At 40.7% G+C, this 21,179-nt stretch overlaps 1 protein-coding gene across 2 annotated transcripts; it reads left to right on the forward strand.

The window, feature by feature from the left end:
- The first annotated feature begins 917 nt into the window (after window positions 1-917).
- On the forward strand, window positions 918-2,771 carry LOC132869226 (myeloid-associated differentiation marker-like protein 2). 2 transcript variants are annotated; one of them, XM_060902565.1, is made up of 2 exons: window positions 918-1,199; window positions 1,355-2,771. In XM_060902565.1, exon 2 carries the CDS (start codon window positions 1,541-1,543, stop codon window positions 2,450-2,452), a length of 912 nt encoding a protein of 303 aa, XP_060758548.1. In that variant the 5' UTR covers window positions 918-1,199; window positions 1,355-1,540; the 3' UTR covers window positions 2,453-2,771. The 2 variants fall into 2 exon arrangements, with proteins under 2 accessions (XP_060758548.1, XP_060758549.1); XM_060902566.1 differs by having other exon boundaries at window positions 918-1,131.
- Window positions 2,772-21,179: the final 18,408 nt, after the last annotated feature.

Genomic DNA, 21,179 nt, shown 5'->3' on the forward strand with positions numbered 1-21,179 from the left:
CGGTCGCAGTTCTACTACGTCACTGCCTTGAACACGCCTCTACCCAGGGCCGTTGGAGATGCTCAAAGTTGATTGGCTCCCGATTTTTCCGGAACTTGGAAGAGCTGTAGATAGCTTGCCTGGCCAGACTAAGCTCGCAACAGGCCCTCATGTTGCGTCACGCTTAGGATGGGCGGGCCCAGGCTACAAAACTGAACCAGTATTTATGTAATGGGGTTGCTAATTAGCTAGCATGTAAACATATTAATAGATTTAAAATGCTATGTTAACTATAGATATTCAAAGCATGCAAACTATATGGTATTGTGACTGAAATAATATCCTTGCAAAGAAAATAATGTGAAGAAAATCATTTTAACCTGCATAGTATAAAAATGCAACCACGTGTTTTTCACATGGGATCACATATTATTCAAGATTACATGTGAAATGTATGTGATTTTTCACTTTAATCAAAAATGAATGGCTAGTGTTGAAATCCTGCTGCAAAGTGTATTTATAAATAAGGTGGTAGATGTTTATGTCCACTGCATAGTTCCAGTTTACTAACCCTTTCCTCTACAGACACTTTTCAATTTAGAGAAACAAGTTTGAAAAGACTTTACTTTCTGATGTGCCTGTAGGACACCTCTTCCCTTTTACAAGGAAGCAATCTATTTTGCATCTCAATATTTTTTTTGCCAATTTTCAATATTCCTTGTGCTACTGCAAAGGTTACATATGTTTTTATGTGCATGAACCAGTTCTCTAGAAGACATAAATGTAGTCCTCTAGTCTCTACACAGACAAAACCACATCCCTGCCCTGCATACACATTTGCCTGACAGAGACATATGTTCCTATTTATAGAGCTGGTGTGGTAAAACTTGGTACAACAGTTGTCTACTTTTCCTAGCAGTTCAAGTAGAAGAGTTAGAAGGAGAAAGGCAGACACAGAAACAAGGCTCAGAAAAAATTGAGACATTTTTCTTCTATCTTCCTAAAATTTTTGAAAGGCATTTCATCCACTCTTTCTGGAACTCTTCATTGGCATGGATAAGAAACTTGAGGAGCAATCGTCTTATTTTTAAGGGGAACTACATTGAAAAAAATCTTGAAGTTGGCAGATGAAGCTTTTTTTTTATACCAAAGGTACTGAGCATAAATATGGTGAACATCATGAATACTCTACATTCATTTCTATCAACATAGAGTCAAAGGTACTGAATATATTTTCTTTTTTAAAAGTAAAGAAATGGCAATTTTACATATCAATATATTAAAATACAAGTTATTTTAAGGTCTTTCAGTAAAAATTATTCATGTTTACAAGCAAATGCGATACAAGGACTAAAAATCTGACCCTACACACCAGATCACAAAGTGTGGCAGGAAAGCACTGAGGGAGGTTGGTAATTAAAGGGCATCTAAAAAAAGAGCTGGACACAGGGCGAGGCTGTGGAGTCGTGTGTGGAGGCACAGTAAATCTACAAGAAGAGCCTTAAAGAGTCTACAAGAAGAGCTGTTTCAATCCATCCAGACTGCACCACGAGGATTGCTCATGGATCCCTATGGAGGTCACTACCTAAACCGAGAAGCAGTGCTGTCTTTACTGGGTATGGCTCGCATATCGCAACTGATATTGGGTTGCACCATCATGGCTTTAGTGACTCACAGCGCAGGCTTCAGTGCCAGCTATGGTACCTTCTGCATGTTTGTGTGGTGCTTCTGTTTTGCCATGACATTGATTATCTTTGTGCTTGATGTGGTTCGCCTGCATGGCTGCGTGCCCATCTCCTGGGACAATTTCACTGTGGCCTTTGCCATGCTTGCCACATTGATGTACATCACAGCTTCTGTCGTGTACCCTGTGTTCTTCCTCGGCAGTGATTGCCCGGCTGAAGGCTGTGAAGTGCGCAACTACCGCATTGCTGTTACTGTATGCTCCAGCATCTGTTCTCTTGCCTATGGTGCCGAGGTCTTCCTCACACGGGCCAAGCCAGGCCATGTGGTGGGTTACATGGCCACTATGTCAGGCCTGCTCAAGGTAGTTCAGGCCTTCATTGCTTGCATCATCTTTGGTGCTCTGGCAAACGACAGTGAGTATCATCGCCACATTCCCACACAGTACTGTGTAGTGGTCTACAGTCTATGCTTTGCCATCACAGTGGTGGTGGTGGTCCTGACTGTCTCGGGGAGGACTATAGTTCTGAGGCTGCCCTTTGACCGCTTTGTGATTATATACACCTTCCTGGCAGTCCTGCTGTACATGAGTGCTGCTGTGGTGTGGCCTGTCTTCAGTTTTGATAAGAAGTATAGCTCTCCTGGACGACCAGATGATTGCCCCCACGGAAAGTGCCCATGGGACAGCAAGCTGGTGGTGGCAGTGTTCACCTTTGCTAACCTGGTGCTCTACTTCACTGACCTACTGTACTCTCAGAGGATCCGCTTTGTCTCACAGTCAGCAGCGTAAAATAGCATTTCTGCTTCTACTGGCTATGAAATGCATCATTTGGTGCTCATACAAATAATGCCACTAATAGACAATACACATATTTTAGTTAAAAAGTTTTCATGTTAAAATAATAATGAAAATATTCTGATGCACCCTGTTATGAGCTCAGTAAGTGGCTATCCTGTTTGAATTAAGTGACTTTTATCTGCTTCCCTGTGATGGAAGTCATGTGATCACTTCATTTTCATGTACTTAATAATGACTTATTTCAGACACAATCTTGAATTTATAAAGCTGTTTTTCCCCTAAATCATAAAGTTCTAAATCATATCCATTGTTGATCACTGAAGCATATGATTTTACACTTTTGTTTGTAAGCAAACTGTGGGTAGTAAAAGAGAGCAACTGGACTTGCTTGAAGATTCTTGAAGACATTTCACCTTTCATCCGAAAGGCTTCTTCAGTTCTGTCTGACAATAGTGAGTATCAGGTATTTATCCTCTCATGGATGAAAAGCAATCCTAAGGTGTCGTTGAGTCATCCTGTTGGTGTGGGTCACTGGGGGCTGGGTTTGAACAGCCTAGAGAGTCGTTGGGGTGATCAATGGATTGTTGGTTCTCTCTGTCCTCCTGTGAGTCACTGAAAACAGCTGGGTTTTTGGTGTGCATTCAGTTGTCTGGGAAGTGTGCCAAGGACTGCATTGTAGGTGGCTGATAAATGGTGTCTTGGACCACCACCTCTGTTCAGTGATTGTCGTTCCAGGTTGACAAAAATGGCTTCTTTAACTCCTTGCTCATACCAACGATCCTCTCTACTCCTTGCTCATACCAACGATCCTCTCTGGCTACCAGAGAGGATCGCTGGTATGAGCAAGGAGTTAAAGAAGCCATTTTTTGTCAACTTGGAACGACCATCACTGAACAGAGGTGAAGGTCTAAGACACCATTTATCAGCCACGTACAATGCAGTCCGTGGCACACTCCCCAGACAACTGAATGCACACCAAAAACCCAGCTGTTTTCAGTGACTCACAGGAGGACAGAGAGAACCAACAATCCATCGATCACCCCAACGACTCTCTAGGCCATTCACACCCAGCCCCCAGTGACCCACATCAACAGGATGACTCAACGACACCTTAGGATTGCTTTTCATCCATGAGAGGATAAATACCTGATACTCCCTATTAGTCAGACAGAACTGAAGAAGCCTTTCGGATGAGAGGTCTTCAAGAATCTTCAAGCAAGTCCAGTTGCTCTCTTTCACCACCCACAGTTTACTATGACCTGGATGACTGAGAATCTTCACAGACGTTTGTAAGCAAAGCAAATTCAAGCCTATTTTTTTTTACCAAGCATGTAACTTGGTACTAGATTTTAGGTTTGTTGTTGAATTCCCAAACTCGTTCCTCTCTACCAGGACATTGTTATACATGACAGTTAATGAAATCTGTTAAATGCCTATTGTATTGCTAGTTATCCATGTTAAATGTGGATTAAAGCAAAGTGGTATATTACCCATGAAAATGGTCTAATTAATATTATTTTTTTAATTTCTCAAAATTCTTTTACGGGTTTCACAAATTTATTTGATAAAATGTTTGACTATTTTAAGTAGATAAAAGTTTCATTAATAGATACATCACATATATATATATATATATATATATATATATATATATATATATATATATATATATATATATATGCAGTACAGTTTCATTAACAATTGCAGTGTTTCATTAATAAATGCATTTCCAAATTTTTGTTGACCTTTTCCAGCCTGAAATTAATAAAAATGTCAAAAAATAGGTTTAATAATCATATTTGATTGACATATTTATGAGATAAAGTTAACTATATCCAAGATATCAAAAAAGAGAAAATATGAATTCTGATGCATCCTTTTATGAACTCAGAAAGTGCTTATCCTGTTTGAATGAATTATGACTTCTATAAGTTGCAATTTGTTTGTACGGTCAACACAAATTCTGCGACTATTCCAGCATCTTCTGAGCATTCATATGTAATTAGAAGTTTCCATGCACAGACATGAATGTCATCATGGACATGAATGTCATGACAACAGTGGACTTTCAATGATTTTTCTGAACTGTTCTTTTTCTGAGGCAGAATATGTAGAATGTACAACATACAAGTTTTAGAGGAAATAAACCCAAGAATTTGGTGCACAAGTTTTTAATTTATTTCTTTTTGTTTTCTGAAATCAACACAGTATCAAAATTATATATACAAGGCAAAAAAATTACATATAGCACACCTAATATTTGGTTAAATGTCACTTATGAAATTTCACTTTGACCAGATGCTTTTGGTAGCTTTCAACAAATTTCTGGCACAATTTTAGTTGGATATTCGACCATTCTTCTTGGGAGGATCTGTGATTCTCTTTCTGAGATCTGCACTAAGCTCCTTGGACTTTCATTTTACTTGCCAAATATTTTTGTTGGTCAATTTGATGTGTAAACCAACTCTTTATGCTGGCATAGAGAAGCTACAAGCTGTAGTCAACCATGATTATGAACATGAACTTATTTGGCAAGTTAAAACACAGTTTGGAACTTTCAGCACCACTGAATTAATAATCTAAGTGGGCATATGTACATTTTTGACCCTGTATATCTAATTTTGACCCTATGTTGAAAACCCAAAATAAATTAAATCCTATGCACAAAATACTTGTTTTTTTCTATTAAAGATGTATTTTGTACAATCATTCTGCCTTAAAGCCCAATATTTTGAATGAATGAACCCCTTTATTGTCACTAGTCACAAGTACCAGCGAAATTGGCCATCAACCCGTCCGTACATATACACTTACATACAATTGACAGAGGGGGAGTAGACAGGACAGGAAGACAGGGATGGAAAGAAAAAATACAGAGTAACATGAGGAGAGGGGAGGAGAAAAAGCAACCCCCACACTATGCTCCTGTGGGGAGTACAGTGTGGGAACATTAAAAAAAACACCTCAGCACATAAGCACAAAATAAGTACACTTTACAACATGAAAACTCGGGACTTGAGAAGTGAGGGGGTGATCAGGGGAGGGGGTGATCAGGGGAGGGGGGAGATAACCCAGCGCAAGCAAGCAGTCGTCCGTTCCTGCAGCCATGACGGCACTGGTCGTGCACCCGCTTTGTCACACTGGGGGTAAAAAGCGGTGACCGTGGGAAGTGGGGGAAGGAATGCAAGAGCGTCTCACTGCAGTGATCTTCGGGGGAGTTGTTGTTCCAGCAATGGCCTTGACCGAGGCCAGTGCTGTCTGAGGGGGCCGAAAGCAGATAAGATTGGGATTGTTTGGTCTTGGGGCGAGTAGACGCATTCTTTTACACAACTACTCTGTCAGTCCATTCTGGTCTCTGAATCGATCCATTTTCCTTTGCAAAGCCAAAAGTTTCTCCATGATATTATTCATGTTGCGGTTCAAGTTTTGAATAGCCACAGTCTGAGTGCTGACAGCTCTGCCCACCGCTTCAATCATGTCGGGCAGCTTTGTGGGGCTTTGGACAGCTGTCACCGTTTTCTGATTTCCTCGATAAACCAGGGTAATGCCTAATCCAATCAGCAAAAGACCTGTAATCATGGTTCCGAATAGGTAGATGTCTTCAATGTCCTCCACAGAAACAACTGCCAGGCACACGACCTGCCACTTCTCCCACGCATCCATCGTGTAGCCAGCTGCAAACGTTCCCACAGGACAGGCCGGTTCCCCCGAACCCAGGCTCCTCGTCAAGAAAATTGTGTCAATTGCGTTGCGAGACCAATTTATCAATTCCATGATTTTTAGTTTGGAGAGCAGTGAGGAGGGAGTCTCTCAAAAGTATAGACAGTAGACAGACGAGACGAGAGGAGCAAAGCAGGGAAGATAAGGGAGAGGAGAGGGAGAGAAATGCAACCACTTTCCATGAGAGCACGGAAAGAAATTATATTGCCATGACATTCATGACTGTATGTATATATTCAACATTTTGAGGCTTTGAGAGTTTACCGCAAGATGCAAACCACATTTTATATAACCCTGTTTCCAAAAAAAAAAAGTTGGGACAGTGTGTAAAATATAAATAAAAACAATGGTGTATGAGGGGCCGCATAAGACTTTATCTATTCTGACACTCTCACATGCATACATTCTCCTCTCACATGCATATATTCTCACTCTCACATACGTATATTCTCCTCTCACATACATATATTCTCTCTTACATGCATACATTGTCCTCTCACATACATACATTCTCCTCTCACATACATACATTCTCCTCTCACATACATATATTCTCCTCTCACATACATATATTCTCCTGTCACATACGTACATTCTCCTCTCATATACATATATTCTCCTTTCACATGCATACATTCTCCTCTCACATACATATATTCTCCTCTCACATACATACATTCTCCTCTCACATACATATATTCTCCTTTCACACGTATGCATTCTCCTCTCACATACATATATTCTCCTCTCACATACGTACATTCTCCTCTCATATACATATATTCTCCTTTCACATGCATACATTCTCCTCTCACATACATATATTCTCCTCTCACATACATATATTCTCCTCTCACATACGTACATTCTCCTCTCACATACATACATTCTCCTTTCACATACATACATTCTCCTCCCACATACACACATTCTCCTCTCACATACATATATTCTCCTCTTACATACGTGTATTCTCCTCTCATCTACATCTATTGTCCTCTACGTAGATTCTGCATACATTCTCCTCAACTGGACTGACTGATGCCAAAGTCTAAAGCCAAGCCTTGCACAATATACGGTGGTGCCTCACCCCATGTTCCTTTGTATTGTTTATCACTAGGCATTTGCATTTCTGTTTATTTTGAAGACAGTCCACCTGTCTGCATTGGAGACTGAGCAGCTTTTAATCTCAGTCTAAAGTCAGCTGTATTGCTGTATCCCTATTTCTCCTCCCTCCTTTTCCCTTTCCTTCATTTCTTTCAGGCAAAGCGCCTCTTTATTTCTCTCTGTATTGTAGTGTTGCACAGCTGTTCTGAACAGGGAAGTCCATGTCAATAAGTTTTACATTGTGCACTAATATACAGTATGGTAAGCATGCTAATTATCGGTTAAGCTAGGCTATTTTAATACCAGCCTCACTGTGTGTTTCGCCTAATCAAATGAGAACATCATAAAGCAGCATAGCTATAGCCTTCAGATAAGTTGTTGGAACAGTTTCTAAGGTAGCATTGTAGGCCAATTTAGGCCAGGTTAATAAACAGAGGACTGGCATGACTTTTTGTAATACAACGATGCGGCACCTCTTTCTAGACAACAACAATAATAGAGGGTGACTGACTCCAGGTTGGAGTCTGGCCTGGGACATTTCCTGACCCTACACTATCTCTCTCTCCCTGTCATCTCCCTCTAGGCTACCCTATCTCACTGTCCCTTTTCTGTCCTCCTGTCATGATCTCTGGTGAAAATCTTTAGATTTTTTTCAATAATAGTAATTTAGTCAAAATATAGCCTATTTACATTTTATTTTTATTTATAGTTATTAGGCCTATCAAGTACAAAAATTCAAGCCAAACCAACAATAGGGTTCCCTAAAATTATATAGGCCTATATATCTATATATAGATATATCTATATAGGCCTATATACCTATATATCGAGGGTTTGGAGCCAGAGGGAAGTAAGTGGCATTTTTGGCAAAAATGAGTTCTATATATCAAGTGAAAGGTCTTGATGAGCTCTATCTTATTGTACTGAAAAGACACATCAGAAATCAACCTATATTGAATAAAACAACAAAACAACAAAGACCTTACTCAGAAGTGGGCATCGGTGTTGGAGCCAAAAGGGCGTATGTCCCATTTACACCTATGGCTTAGATAGGCTTAGAAGGCCTAGCTTAAGTGAAATCATAACAACAAGATAACTGAACAAGATAACTGAAATTGAACTGCTTGAAAGTACAGTAGATGTTAAACTGTTCAAGTGTTTGAAATGAAAGACATAAATGTGAAGTCATAAATGAGAATGGAGCAAAGGGATGTGAAAAGGGGGATGAGAATTGAATTGTGTACTTGTATAGGAAGGAAATGGCCAGGCTACATTGCAATTAAACTAAATAGAGAAGTGGAGAGACCAACACATCAGAATGTGTTTGTTGTATACAGTATTTGAAATAAAATGAAAAAAAAAATTACTTGTTAATCACATTGTTTTTAACCAAGGATGAGCAGATACGCCTATTTTCCTTTCAAAACATTAGAAATGTTTGGTGCCCAAAAGGCATATCCTATCTTTTTTGCCATATTTTTAAGATTTTACAAGATTTTTGAATATGTTCAATATGTTAATATCATATTTTTATTTAATGACTACCTCATTTAAGTATGTTTATGGCTATAATGTTGTGGTTAAAGGTAAATAAATTTTGTTGATTAAAGCGTGGTCAAAATTTTGTTTTGGCTCTCCTGTAAAGTTGGTCAAATGTGACTTACGCCCCTCTGGCTCCAAACCCTCGATATAATTATGTAATCTTATATGTACGTATGTGACAGGAGAATATGCCTATGTGAGAGGAGAATGTATGTATGTGAGAGCAAGAATAGTGGAAACGGAAGCAAGTATAGTGGAAAAGGAAGTCATCTCTCTGGGGGGAAAAAAGTGCCCTAAATCCACACCAGACCACATGGGCCAGTAGGCTATGGACGAAGCTGGTAGAGCTACGTTAAATCAAGCCATCACTGCACTGAGGGGGATTTTGGCCTCACCTCAGCTGGCCAACATCGCCTCGTCTGCCAAAATCGCCTCATCTGAAGGTGTAGGTATTACGGTGGACAGAGAGATGGCCCGGCTCTTCCCTTCTGGAACCCCCCCTACGGCTCTGCCCCATTCCAGCCTGAGATATGAGAGCCAGCGACACTTTGGCAATTTTGCCAGAACAAGAAGAAAGCGGTGAGTATTAAAAAACAAGTCGTTTTATCAAACATGTTATGTGGTGTTGTATGTGGCAGTGAAATGCGTGTTATGTGCTTGAACCATGGGCGATTGCTCTAAGACAACGAGGGAGGCTCAGCCTCCTCTAAAAATGCCCTTATAACTTTAATGTGTGCGTGAGTTTTTCCCCCTCGTGACAGCGCGATGCAGCGCAGCCTCAGTGGGCTTCAATGGCATTTGGGAGCTCTGCGCTTTTCAATCTCAAAATGCAAGATGGTTATTGGACAAATACTGCGAAAATGCCCGCCTACGGACTCCCAGCCTCACATGGGAGGGACATGGCAGTTTCCGCGAGGAGACTGGTGATTGGTGAAAGCGGCCAGATATTTTCTTTGATTGACAGCTCGTTTCAAATATAGACAGGCAGTGGTGAATTTCAGTTCAGTCCCATGCGGATTCGCAAGTGCTGTGGTGTATTATAAGAGATCAGCTTACATTTCAATTTCATTCATTACATACGGTTTCTACCAACTTTTTTAGTTTGTATATATTTTCATTGTAAATAAAGTGTAAATATAGTTTTGTCAAGTTTGCTATCTTAGTTCCAGAAATTTCGTTTATTTGAGTGACTGAACTTGAACTTGAGGGGGCTAGTCAGCTAGCAAGAAAGCTGCGCACGGATGCCAAGCATTGCTGATTTAATTTTGGCGAAGCCATTTGCCAGTCTTCCTTTCGAGGAAAAAAATTAAAATTAAAGAGGAGGGTAGACCAACGCCTCAAATTGACTTGGTGAAAAAGGTCGGGAATAATACTCGTTCCTTTCAGCTCTCCTGGTACGAGAAAGTGAATTGGCTAACAGCAAGTGACCCACATCAACAACAGTAAATAGGCTACTTTAGTAATATGTCATGGATGGACCAAAAATATAGAATCTATTTAAAATGTTTATGCTGAGTATATTATATTGGAATATATATTTTTCTGGATATGAATTAAACACAGCTACAATTTGGAAAACATTTTTAAACAAAAACACAGCCGAGAACATTTCACACTACAGATCTGGATTAAAAGTGAAGGGTTATCAAAATTGTCAATAAAACATTTCTCAGTCAAAATAAGTAAAATATAGGGAAAGTGTCATTGAATGAAATGTGTGGCACCCAGCTCTACTGCTGAGGTTCCTGACAAAGAGCTGCTTTCAATAATGATCAATTTTTAAACAACATGCCACAATTTTAAAATATAAAATGTTAAAATATACCCCCCCAACACCACCATCATGTATATTGGACAGTAGGCTAATGGGCCAAAAGAACCTGTTATTTCACAGTTTGTGACCCTGCCAACAATCAGCCAGATCAGAGGCAAGAGTATGGGCAAAATTGATGTTTTTTCTTTTAAAATCTGGAAATATCGTAACCGACCAGCCTCCCCTGTTTGAAAGACTACCAGCCGCCACTGGCTTGAACATACATTTCCTGCATCACTTTAACCTTACAGCAGGAAGGCTGGTGCTACACTCCGTGCATTGCGTTAAGCCATGTTGAGCCAAAAAAATACACTGAAAAGAAAGGGAACGTGTGTTGCTTACGAATGTTAGCAATTAGAATGCGAGAACATTCGCTGTGTTTGGCCCATAGACTGTATAGCCTAATGTCTAAATCCATACTGGACAGTCATATCAGTTCCTTCGGTTAAAGTGGAAGCTAATTGTTACGGCAGATAAGCAATCAACTGTAGGAAGGCACAACCTACTCTTTATCTTTGATCGTACCAACCACACCGAGGAAACGTGTGGAGAGTTTCACTTAGGAGCTGTGCTACTACGTGTCGTTTAACACAGTTACCTAAATGCCGTTCATATACTGCTTTTTAAATGTACTTTCATCAGACTTAGCTGACCAGTTGTTGGCTGTGTAGCTGGCTAGTCAAGGTAAATGTTAACATGCTAGTTTGCTATGGCACGTGTCTCTGTGGATATACCCACACCATGCAGCGAAGCTGTTGCGCGTGTGCCTTGTCTTTTACCAACGAGAACACTGCTGCAGATTAGTGGAAGGATAAGAGAATCTGACCCAGTACCCTACTATTGTCCCTGTACAATTTACCCCCCATTAATTAAAAAACTCCAAAAGTCTGTGTAATCCCATGCAGCAAAGTCTTTTTCTTCCTTCTGGAGTTTGCCCAGTACCTTTCATTGAGAGGGCACCCTGGTAGATGCATTGAAAAGGCATCTACCCCCCCCCCCACACACACACACACCAGTGTAATTTTAGTAGTGGGTACACAGGGGCGGTCTTGTACACTGCTCCCTAAAATAAAGGGAACACCAAAACAATGCAATGCAACTCCAGGTCAATCATACTTCTGTGATACCAGCCTGTCCAGTTAGGAAGTAACACTCATTGTTTCTCTAATAGCCTATTAAGATATTACTGCTAAGCTTTACAGACCCTAAATAGTTAACATGACTGGCCTTGACTGACCTGCCATCGTCATCTTGCTTTCATCCAGGAGAGCAGAGAGCTGCTTCTGCCTGCTGTAGCACCTTTTCTTGTGCCTTTTTGGGGCCAAGCAGCAAAGCTGAGAAGGCATGATGGTGTTTTAATTATTATTATTATTATTATTGTTATTATTATTATTATTATTATTAAGGGCCAAACAGCGAAGCTACGAATAGGGTTTGTATTGTTTCTTATTGTTACCTTCCTTTGTCCCTTATGGAATGCCTTTGGCAGTCTATGGTCTGGTACAGTCTGGTAAAAAGTTTTGGAATTTGGAACACACATTCTAGACAGTCTCATGATTAATCTCAGCAAAAAACAGAGCTGTCAAAACCCTCTCAGATTTGTTCCTGCCAATTCAATGAACAAGCTCATCCTAATTACTACACTGCTTATAGTTGCCCTCTGCAGTTTTCGTGGTGCCCACAGGCATGCCTGTCCTGTTGTAAGCCTAGGTTTTAACTGTTCAACTTGTAGACCTATTTAAACCTTTAGTTCTTTAGTGACAGGTTTATTTAAATGGCCTTAATTCTTAACCCGGTAAGCCTAATGGGTTAAACTTTAATAACCGTTGTTTGAATATGAATGCCATTTTGTCAGGGTGAAGACACAACACCACGAGACCTTCAACAAGGACATCATCCTCTTGCCTGGTCCTAAAAGTGCTGTGGTTGTGAAGCACAGGGCAAAACAAAGACTTCATGAAATGGGCCACATTTTGAATGGGTTTGAATTTCAAAAATCATGGAATAAAAAAGATGTGGAGGCCCAAATTAGGCTTGGCTTCGCTGGCAAACTCCCTGCTGATATGAGGTAAGCAGAGGGTGGGGTGGGGTTCCTAACTGTAGGAACAGACCTCCGGCGGTAAAAGTGTTAAAAAGCTGCAGAATCCCGCCTGGCTTGAACAGACCAGAGACTGCAAAAGCAGCGAAAGATTTGACCTTAAACGTTCGATCAGGGAGAACGACCAACTGAAGCTCATGTTTAGAAAAATGTAGACATTCCGTTGGCTGCTGCCAAACCGCGTCATAGCTCATTACATATTTTTAGCTGAAGTTCAACTTCTCTTTTGACGGCTTTGACGCCAGAGTCCCTTTTGCAGCTTGTTCTTCCATATAAAGTCAATTACTTCCGACGCTTTTACCGCCTTTGGTCTGTTCATACAGTAAGGGCGATGGGCATAGGTGATGTCTTGGTTGGAGTGGTGGTGGGACAATAGAGATGTATAGATTAGGACTGCGTGGTATATATAAAATCCATAGTTACCGCAATATCAAGATGTGTGATAGAAATGGGCTTGTAACATGAAAACTGTCATTGAAGCGCTGAGTGAGGGAAGCAAGGTTCTCCTAGGAGCCCAGAAACTCATTGACATTTTACACACACATAAATCACAAGAGAACATCACCAGCAAAGATGGTTATTTGTAATGGCCATTCAGACTCATTTGTCAGAATCAGAAAACTTAATTTGAATGACACAAATGGCTTTCCATCAACCATCTAAAACTTCATCCAAAACACACTCAACAACCCACAAACATCCTGACCTGTCAGTGATGAACAGAGCATGGAAGCATCAGGCAGTGCTGGTGCACTCAGTGCCTACTCATTACTTTTACTGGTTGCAGGGATGGAGTGAGAATACCTCATTGTTTTTGTGCTGACTGAATAATAGTGCCGCCCTGAGGGCATTAATGTGAATTCATTGCATAACACATGGTCAGGCTGACTGATGATACTTTTAGCCTTCTGGATTGCCTGTTTGGTCCAAAATACGCTTAATCTGTTGAGTGGCATTCCAAAGATCTTTGAACATGTCTTTACAATGCTATTTAGACTGTTCGTATCTTTGCCAAACTGTTAAACCAACTAATAAATGAAAAAGTTTCTCAAACCTTAGAATCACTAAAAGACTTCAGCATCTTCAGTAGGTGAATTCTCTGTTGTCCCTTTTTTACTATTATTACTATTTTACTATACATACAACTATTAAGTTGTATGTCTATCGTAATGTTATTTTTGTTTGCTTCTTTTTTGGAAGATTGCAGACAGTGAAACCATGGACGAGCTCAGAGCAGCAACCTTGCCATTGGAAGGCTATTTGGCCAGTGCCGGTTGTTTAAGGCCCTTGCGGAGGCTGGAAGACAAAACACTGCTTGTTAAAGACCTCTTGATGTTTCATGTCATACACAGGGTTCGTGGTCCTTTTGAAAGGTAAGTTTCTACTATCTTAGCTATCGCAACTTCAAAACTCTGAGAGCATTTGGTCTTGCCAACTCGCGTTGCCAACCCATTTCTCTGAGGGAGATGCAAAGGGCGTGTCTAGCTAGCTCTAACTAGCTCATTGACTTCTATTTGTATACAAGGCCATACTTGGCCAGCTTCCTCAGTCTAGTCTTTTTTTTGTAATCAAGGGTATAGTCTACGCTCTATTAAAAGTCCCCATTATGAAGACAGAATTTGGCAATACTGCTTTTATTTATTGTACTTTAACTGTGTGGAACGTTATTCAAAAATCACTCAAACTTGCTGTATTTATTTTAGTCAATGGGATCAAATCTCATCATAACTACAAATTCCAAACTGTCTCAACTTGTTTTTATGTAGTTCTTTCCTTTGTCTGTCTCTGAAGATGTTTGTTACAAATACTTTTTATCCTGTCTCTTTGTAATCTGTTAATTGTGTGCTGCTACCTCACCTATTGTGTGCTCACCTATACCTATATGTGTGCTGCCAGGGCTCACTTGGAAAAGAGATTTCTATAGCAATGTGATTGTTTTCCCTGGTTAAACAAAGGTAAAATAAAAATAAATAAATTAGTCCTTTTTTTTTATTATTTCATTTGAACAGATTTCGTGACGGGCTCAGAATCCTTGGACTTTTGATCAAAATCCAAGCCTACCCTGAAAGCTTCAGGCCTCTTCTGTGCTGGGTGCCTTCTACTCTGGACTCGGATGTCCTCGACAATCTGTTCATCATTCGCCGATCTGCCGAGGCTACCAACAGATGGAATGCAGAAGATGCTGTGATTCCTTTTTGGCGTGACTATCTATGTGATGCTGAAGGTTAATACATACATTTTATATCTTTTTTGGGGTCAATCAGTGAAGCACCTGTAGTGTTTGTACTGTTTCTTATTATTATTGCAGCCATATTTCTAATTACAGTATATTGGGACAAGTGAGGCTGCGTCTTTGTGCTGAATTTAGAATGGGTTGTAGCAGGTCACGAAGCAGAATGCTATAAAACTCCCCTAAGCCGTTCTAAATACAGCAGAAACACACATACTCACATGGCTTACTGCTTATCTAAAACTGTTTATATGAATAAGTGAAAGGATTTCATTAAATACAACCACGCTTAAAAAAAAATATGTATTGTAAAAACCAATCTTCTGCCAAAACATGGTAAGTGGTTACCCAGGTAATACCAGATGCTGCTTTTCTTTCTATCCTATACAATGTGATTTTAAAAAAAATTGCGTTTGATTGCAGAGTAATATATAGTACTGTAGAGGCTCTGTTTGCACACGATTTACAATGGCTTGGAACACCAAATCAGCCAGTCACAATCTAGAACCAAACACAGTGTTAGATATAGCCTGAAGCTGAGGGTTCACCCCGTATCAGTGCTTCTACTTTTAATTTCTCTTTTTAAAAATAATTTAATTGGCAAAAAAAACTTTTTTTAAGGCGCCAATTTTTCTCTTTTTTTTAGCAGTCATGATACCTGGCAAGCAGTGTTTGTAACTAATACATTCTATTTGCCTCTCATCCAGTTTGAATTGAATGGATAACTGTACTGAACAATGAATGCGTTGATATTGTCATACTTAAGAGAGTTGAGTAGAGATGCATGCCTGTTGAAGTAATTTCCATTTGTTTTTATTTATTTATTCATTCTTATTTTTAAATTATAGCCGAGGGAACTGAAAAGCTGGCATCGATCCTCATCTTCGCCACGGGAGCAAGCAGGATCCCCCTGCTTGGATTTGCACCTCAACCATCCATTGAGCTCTTGCACTCAGACACATAAAGTGACACCCCCTCACAACTATCCATCGCAAACACATGCGTTAATTGTCTTAAGTTACCTCTACACACATCGTACAACACATTTAAAACAAGTATGGACTTTGCTTTGGGAAACACTCATGGATTTGGTCTAATTTGAGTGCAGGCCAAGTGTCTACTTCAAGGTAGACTTTTGTTCATTCAAAATGTATTTGTTATTATGCATTCTTTAATATGCATATCGTTACAGCCCTATGTCCTACGTGTTGTTTATGTTTCAGGTCTTCTCCTAATTGGCCAAGGAGTTAAGTGTCCCCTTTGGCATTTTGTTTGTCTAGATCAGTGTATTTTATGCATTCTGTTGTTGTATGCGTTTCAGGTCTTCTACTCGGCCAAGGAGTAGAGTGTTCTTAAAGTGATCCCTTGGCATGTCCGCCAAGATTGACATTGTTCTATCATTCCAGACTTGGTGTAACAGGATTGCTTTCTATTTTATGAAAATGATTAGAAATTACTTGCAGTGGAAACCAGTAGTTTACATACATTTAATACAGACACAAAATAATTTTTCACCATCTTGGTCTCTGACGTTAAATCTTAATAAACATTTCCTATTGCAGGTGATTTCTAATTACCAAAATTATTTCCAAATGCCAAAGTTATTTTCAAATAATCACCTTGGCGGTATGTGGACACTGTCTATTCGGAAGACCCATTTGCCACCAAGATTTACGGTAACTTCTTGGCAGATGTTTTGAGATGTTGCTTCAATATTTTTTCACATACAAAAGATGCAAAATTTTCCTGTTGGAAAACAACCCCGATAACATGATGCTGCCACCCCCGTGTTTCAAGTTAGAATGGTGTTCTGAGGCTTGCATGCATCATTTTTTTCTCCAAAAATAATGACTATGGTAGAAAAACAGGGTTGCATGTAGGCCTCAGAACACTGTTCTAACTTTGAAACATGGAGGTGGCAGCATCATGTTATGGGATTGTTTTGCTGCAGGAGAAACTGGCGCACTTCAAAATATATGGCATCATGAAGACAGAGCAGTATGTAGGCAAAAATATTGAAGCAAAATTGCAAAACATCTGCCAAGAACTGAAAGCTTAGTGGCAAATGGTTCATTCAAATGGACAGTTCTAGCCAAGTAGTTGCCTAATAGACCTCAGCGGTTGAAACAGTCTATGTGCAGGATGAAACGAGTCCTTCAAACTGCCAAACTGGTTCAAAATTGCTTGAGGACATCAAAGTCAAGTAAATTCTTTCATTATTCTGGGATTTGAACATCATTTTGGCATTTGGAATTGATTTTGGTAATCCTACATGACCTGTAACAGGGAAGAATTAGTCTAATTTAATGTCAGAATGACAAATGATTTTGTGTATTCATTCTGTATATGTAAACGTCTGGTTTCAACTGTACATTTCCAGAGCATGTAAGGTGCCACCTACCTCAATGCATTCAAGGAAAAAGTGACATGGTTGAATGCTGCACATTGATTGGCCTGTATCAGATGCAACCACATGATGTCATTTACAATAACTGCAACTTTTGAAAGAATTTTGTAAAGTCTAAGAAACAAAACATAATAGTTTTTAGTGTTTTTTAAAACGTGTGTAGCTGACACTAAAGTCAGTCTTGATGCCAAAATGTATTACTAGCCAGAGATCCTTAACATATGTGAATTAAAACAAGAGTTCCACGTTTCAAACTACAGATGTTTTTTATTGAACATTCAATAAAGTGTGCTTTTATTTTACACAAGGAGACTCTCAATTTCTCAACTGAACACAAATAGGAATGTGTAATATAATATGGTGAGGGTTTGTTTCAGTTTGTCCCAGCCACTTGGGCTCTATGGCCCCTGTGCCCTCTGTACTCTTTTTGTGGCCCCTGTGCCCATTCATCAATGCACAGAGAATGAGACCTGCCTTGTAAAAAAAGGGTCTTGATGGTGATATGTATACATAAAAAATGTACATTCTCTGTTAAGTTTGAATACCAAATGTTAAGATGATTTAGGTTATATAGGTGATTATAAAGGGGCAAAAGCTCAAGGATGCGTCACGGTGAACTATTTAATTTATTTTCTATTGTCACTGCCATGAATGAAGTTTGTGCAATGAGCTGTAATTTCATATGAAGCATGCGTTTACATACAGGGAGTGCAGAATTATTAGGCAAGTTGTATTTTTGAGGATTAGTTTTATTATTGAAAAACAACTATGTTCTTGATGAACCCAAAAGACTCATAAATATCAAAGCTGAGTATTTTTGGAAGTTGGAGTAGGGCTTTCTTAGTTTTAGCTATCTTAGGAGGATATCTGTGTGTGCAGGTGACTATAACTGTGCATAATTATTAGGCAACTTAACAAAAAACAAACATATACCCATTTCACTCATTTATTTTCACCAGGGAAACCAATATAACAACTTAACATTCACTAATATACATTGCTGGCATTCAAAAACAACAACAAAAAAAACAAATCAGTGACTAATATAGCCGCCTTTCTTTACAAGGACACTCAAAAGCCTGCCATCCATGGATTCGGTCAGTGTTTTGATCTGTTTGCGATCAACATTGCGTGCAGCAGCAACCACAGCCTCCCAGACACTGTTCAGAGATGTGTACTGTTTCCCCTCCTTGTAGATCTCACATCTGATGAGGGACCACAGGTTTTCTATGGGGTTCAGATCAGGTGAACAAGGAGGCCACGTCATTAATCTTTCTTCCTTTAGACCCTTTCTGGCCAGCCATGCTGTGGAGTACTTGGATGCGTGTGATGGAGCATTGTCCTGCATGAAAATCATGTTTTTCTTGAAGGATGCTGACTTCTTCCTGTACCACTGCTTGAAGAAGGTGTCTTCCAAAAACTGACAATAGGACTGGGAGTTGAGCTTGACACCATCCTCAACCCGAAAAGGTCCCACAAGCTCATCTTTGATGATACCAGCCCATACCAGTATCCCACCTCCACCTTGCTGGCGTCTGAGTCGGACTGGAGCTCTCTGCCCTTTCCTGATCCAGCCACGAGCCCATCCATCTGGCCCATCAAGACTCACTCTCATTTCATCTGTCCATAAGACCTTAGAAAAATCAGTCTTGTGATACTTCTTGGCCCAGTCTTGACGTTTCATCTTGTGTGTCTTGTTCAGTGGTGGTCGTTTTTCAGCCTTTGTTACCTTGGCCGTGTCCCTGAGTATTGCACACCTTGTGCTTTTTGACACTCCAGTGATGTTGCAGCTCTGAAATATGGCAAAACTGGTGGCGAGTGGCATCTTGGCAGCTTCACGCTTGACTTTCCTCAGTTCACGGGCAGTTAGTTTGCGCCTTTTTTTTTCAACGCGCTTCTTGCGACCCTGTTGACTATTTTGAATGAAGCACTTGATTGTTCGATGGTCACGCTTCAAAAGCTGGCCAATTTTAAGAGTGCTCCATCCCTTTGGAATATATGTCACTATTTTTGACTTTTCTGAGTCCGTCAAATCCCTCTTCTGACCCATTTTGCCAAAGGAAAGGAAGTTGCCTAATAATTTTGCACACCTGATATAGGGTGTTGATGTCATTAGACCACACCCCTTTTCATTACAGAGATGCACATCACCTGGTATGCTTAATTGGTAGGAGGCTTTCAAGCCTATGCAGCTTGGAGTAGGCCAACATGCATAGAGAGGGTAATGTGGTCAACATACTCATTTGCCTAATAATTCTGCACTCCCTGTATAAGGAAATCTAACTAGTTTTCTATGGGCATGGCTTATGTCATTGAAAAAAGAAATGCTCAGGGTGCCAAAGCGGCACCCGTCAGATTCTGAAACTACACCACCTAAAGTAACAATAGATGCACAAGAATTACATTTGTATGTTACTTCACAGTTATCTTGAGGTTCTACTAGACTCGGGGCTGGACTGGGACAAAAAAAAAAAAAAAAAAAACACCTGGGCATTTTTTGGCCTAAACTGGCCCCTCACACATACAAGCTGTTTTCGTACTACATCCTGCTTTTATCCTTCCACTGTCTATAGGCTATTGAAGATGGACCAATGGGTTGCCCCCTCTAAACTGTGGGCCAGTCCCTAAGAAAACAAACAAACAAGCAAAAAAAAGCAGTATCGGCCTCTGGGGACTGTCGGCACACCGGGAAAATGAACTGTATGCCAGATTACCATTCCAGCCCTGACTAGACTAGAATTGTTTAGAGACCTGTTGAGAGTAGGCTACTGCACCTTGTCATATTTAGGACTGCCTCTGAAGAAAATTAAGAATGTTGCAAAACAAATCTATACCATGATTGCCATCATCTTCAAAGGGATCGAATCTCTGCCTCAGTCTATTCATTGTTGTCTCATCGATTTCAATGTTAAGTAATGGGACAACGACATTATTATTTGTCTGTAAGTCAGGGAATGATCTGTCAGTACCAGAAGCACTGTCTGTGTTGCAACTGTCATTTATACCTGTCATTATAATTCCCCTTTGCCACAGCTGGAGAGGGGTCTGCCCACCTTGTGTGGACAGGCCGTGGTGGTTCCATTGATTCTGAAATTCAGTGGCAGCTCTTTGAATTCGTGGCAAATAAACATAATGTAGGTGTGGCAGCGGGGGCGTGGTCAAGCACCGGTCTGTGACAGGAGGGCGGAGTCAGGGAAGGTAAGTGGCAGAATCACTTCACCTGAGAGCAATTAACCTGTGTTTGTGTGTCTTCCCAGGGACCGCGCCCTATTTAGGGAGGGAGAGCGAGAGCAGAGGAGATCTCTCCCGAACCAGACACCTGATGTGTGTGTGTGCGTGTCTGTGTTAAACAGATTGTGTTCCCTGAAAAGTGGAAGCAATAAAACTATTTGTTGAACCTGATCTCTGTCCTGCCGTCCTCTGTGCTCCACCCACACCTAGGGAAAGCTACAGTGGTGCCGAAACCCGGGAAATGGAGCACCAACCCAGCAGCCCCATGGAATCCGCCCCGTTCACCGACCTGGTCCACGCCCTTGCCACGGCTCAGCAAAGCCAGCACCAGGCGCTCGTCACACTCCGAAAGGAACAAGAGCGGCGCTTCGATGCCCTGGTGCTGGCCCAGCAAGAAGATCGCAAGGTGTTCCGGCGTCTCCTCGCGTCGGCGGGGCCCACCAGCGCTCCGGCCGCGGGCCCGTCTCCCCTCACCTTAACTAAGATGGGCCCGCAGGATGACCCCGAGGCTTTCTTCACGTTATTCGAGCAAGTCGCTGAAGCCTTGGGGTGGCCGATGGAGCAGCGCGC

This window comes from Neoarius graeffei, chromosome 20, assembly GCF_027579695.1.
Source record: "Neoarius graeffei isolate fNeoGra1 chromosome 20, fNeoGra1.pri, whole genome shotgun sequence".
NCBI lineage: Eukaryota > Metazoa > Chordata > Actinopteri > Siluriformes > Ariidae > Neoarius > Neoarius graeffei.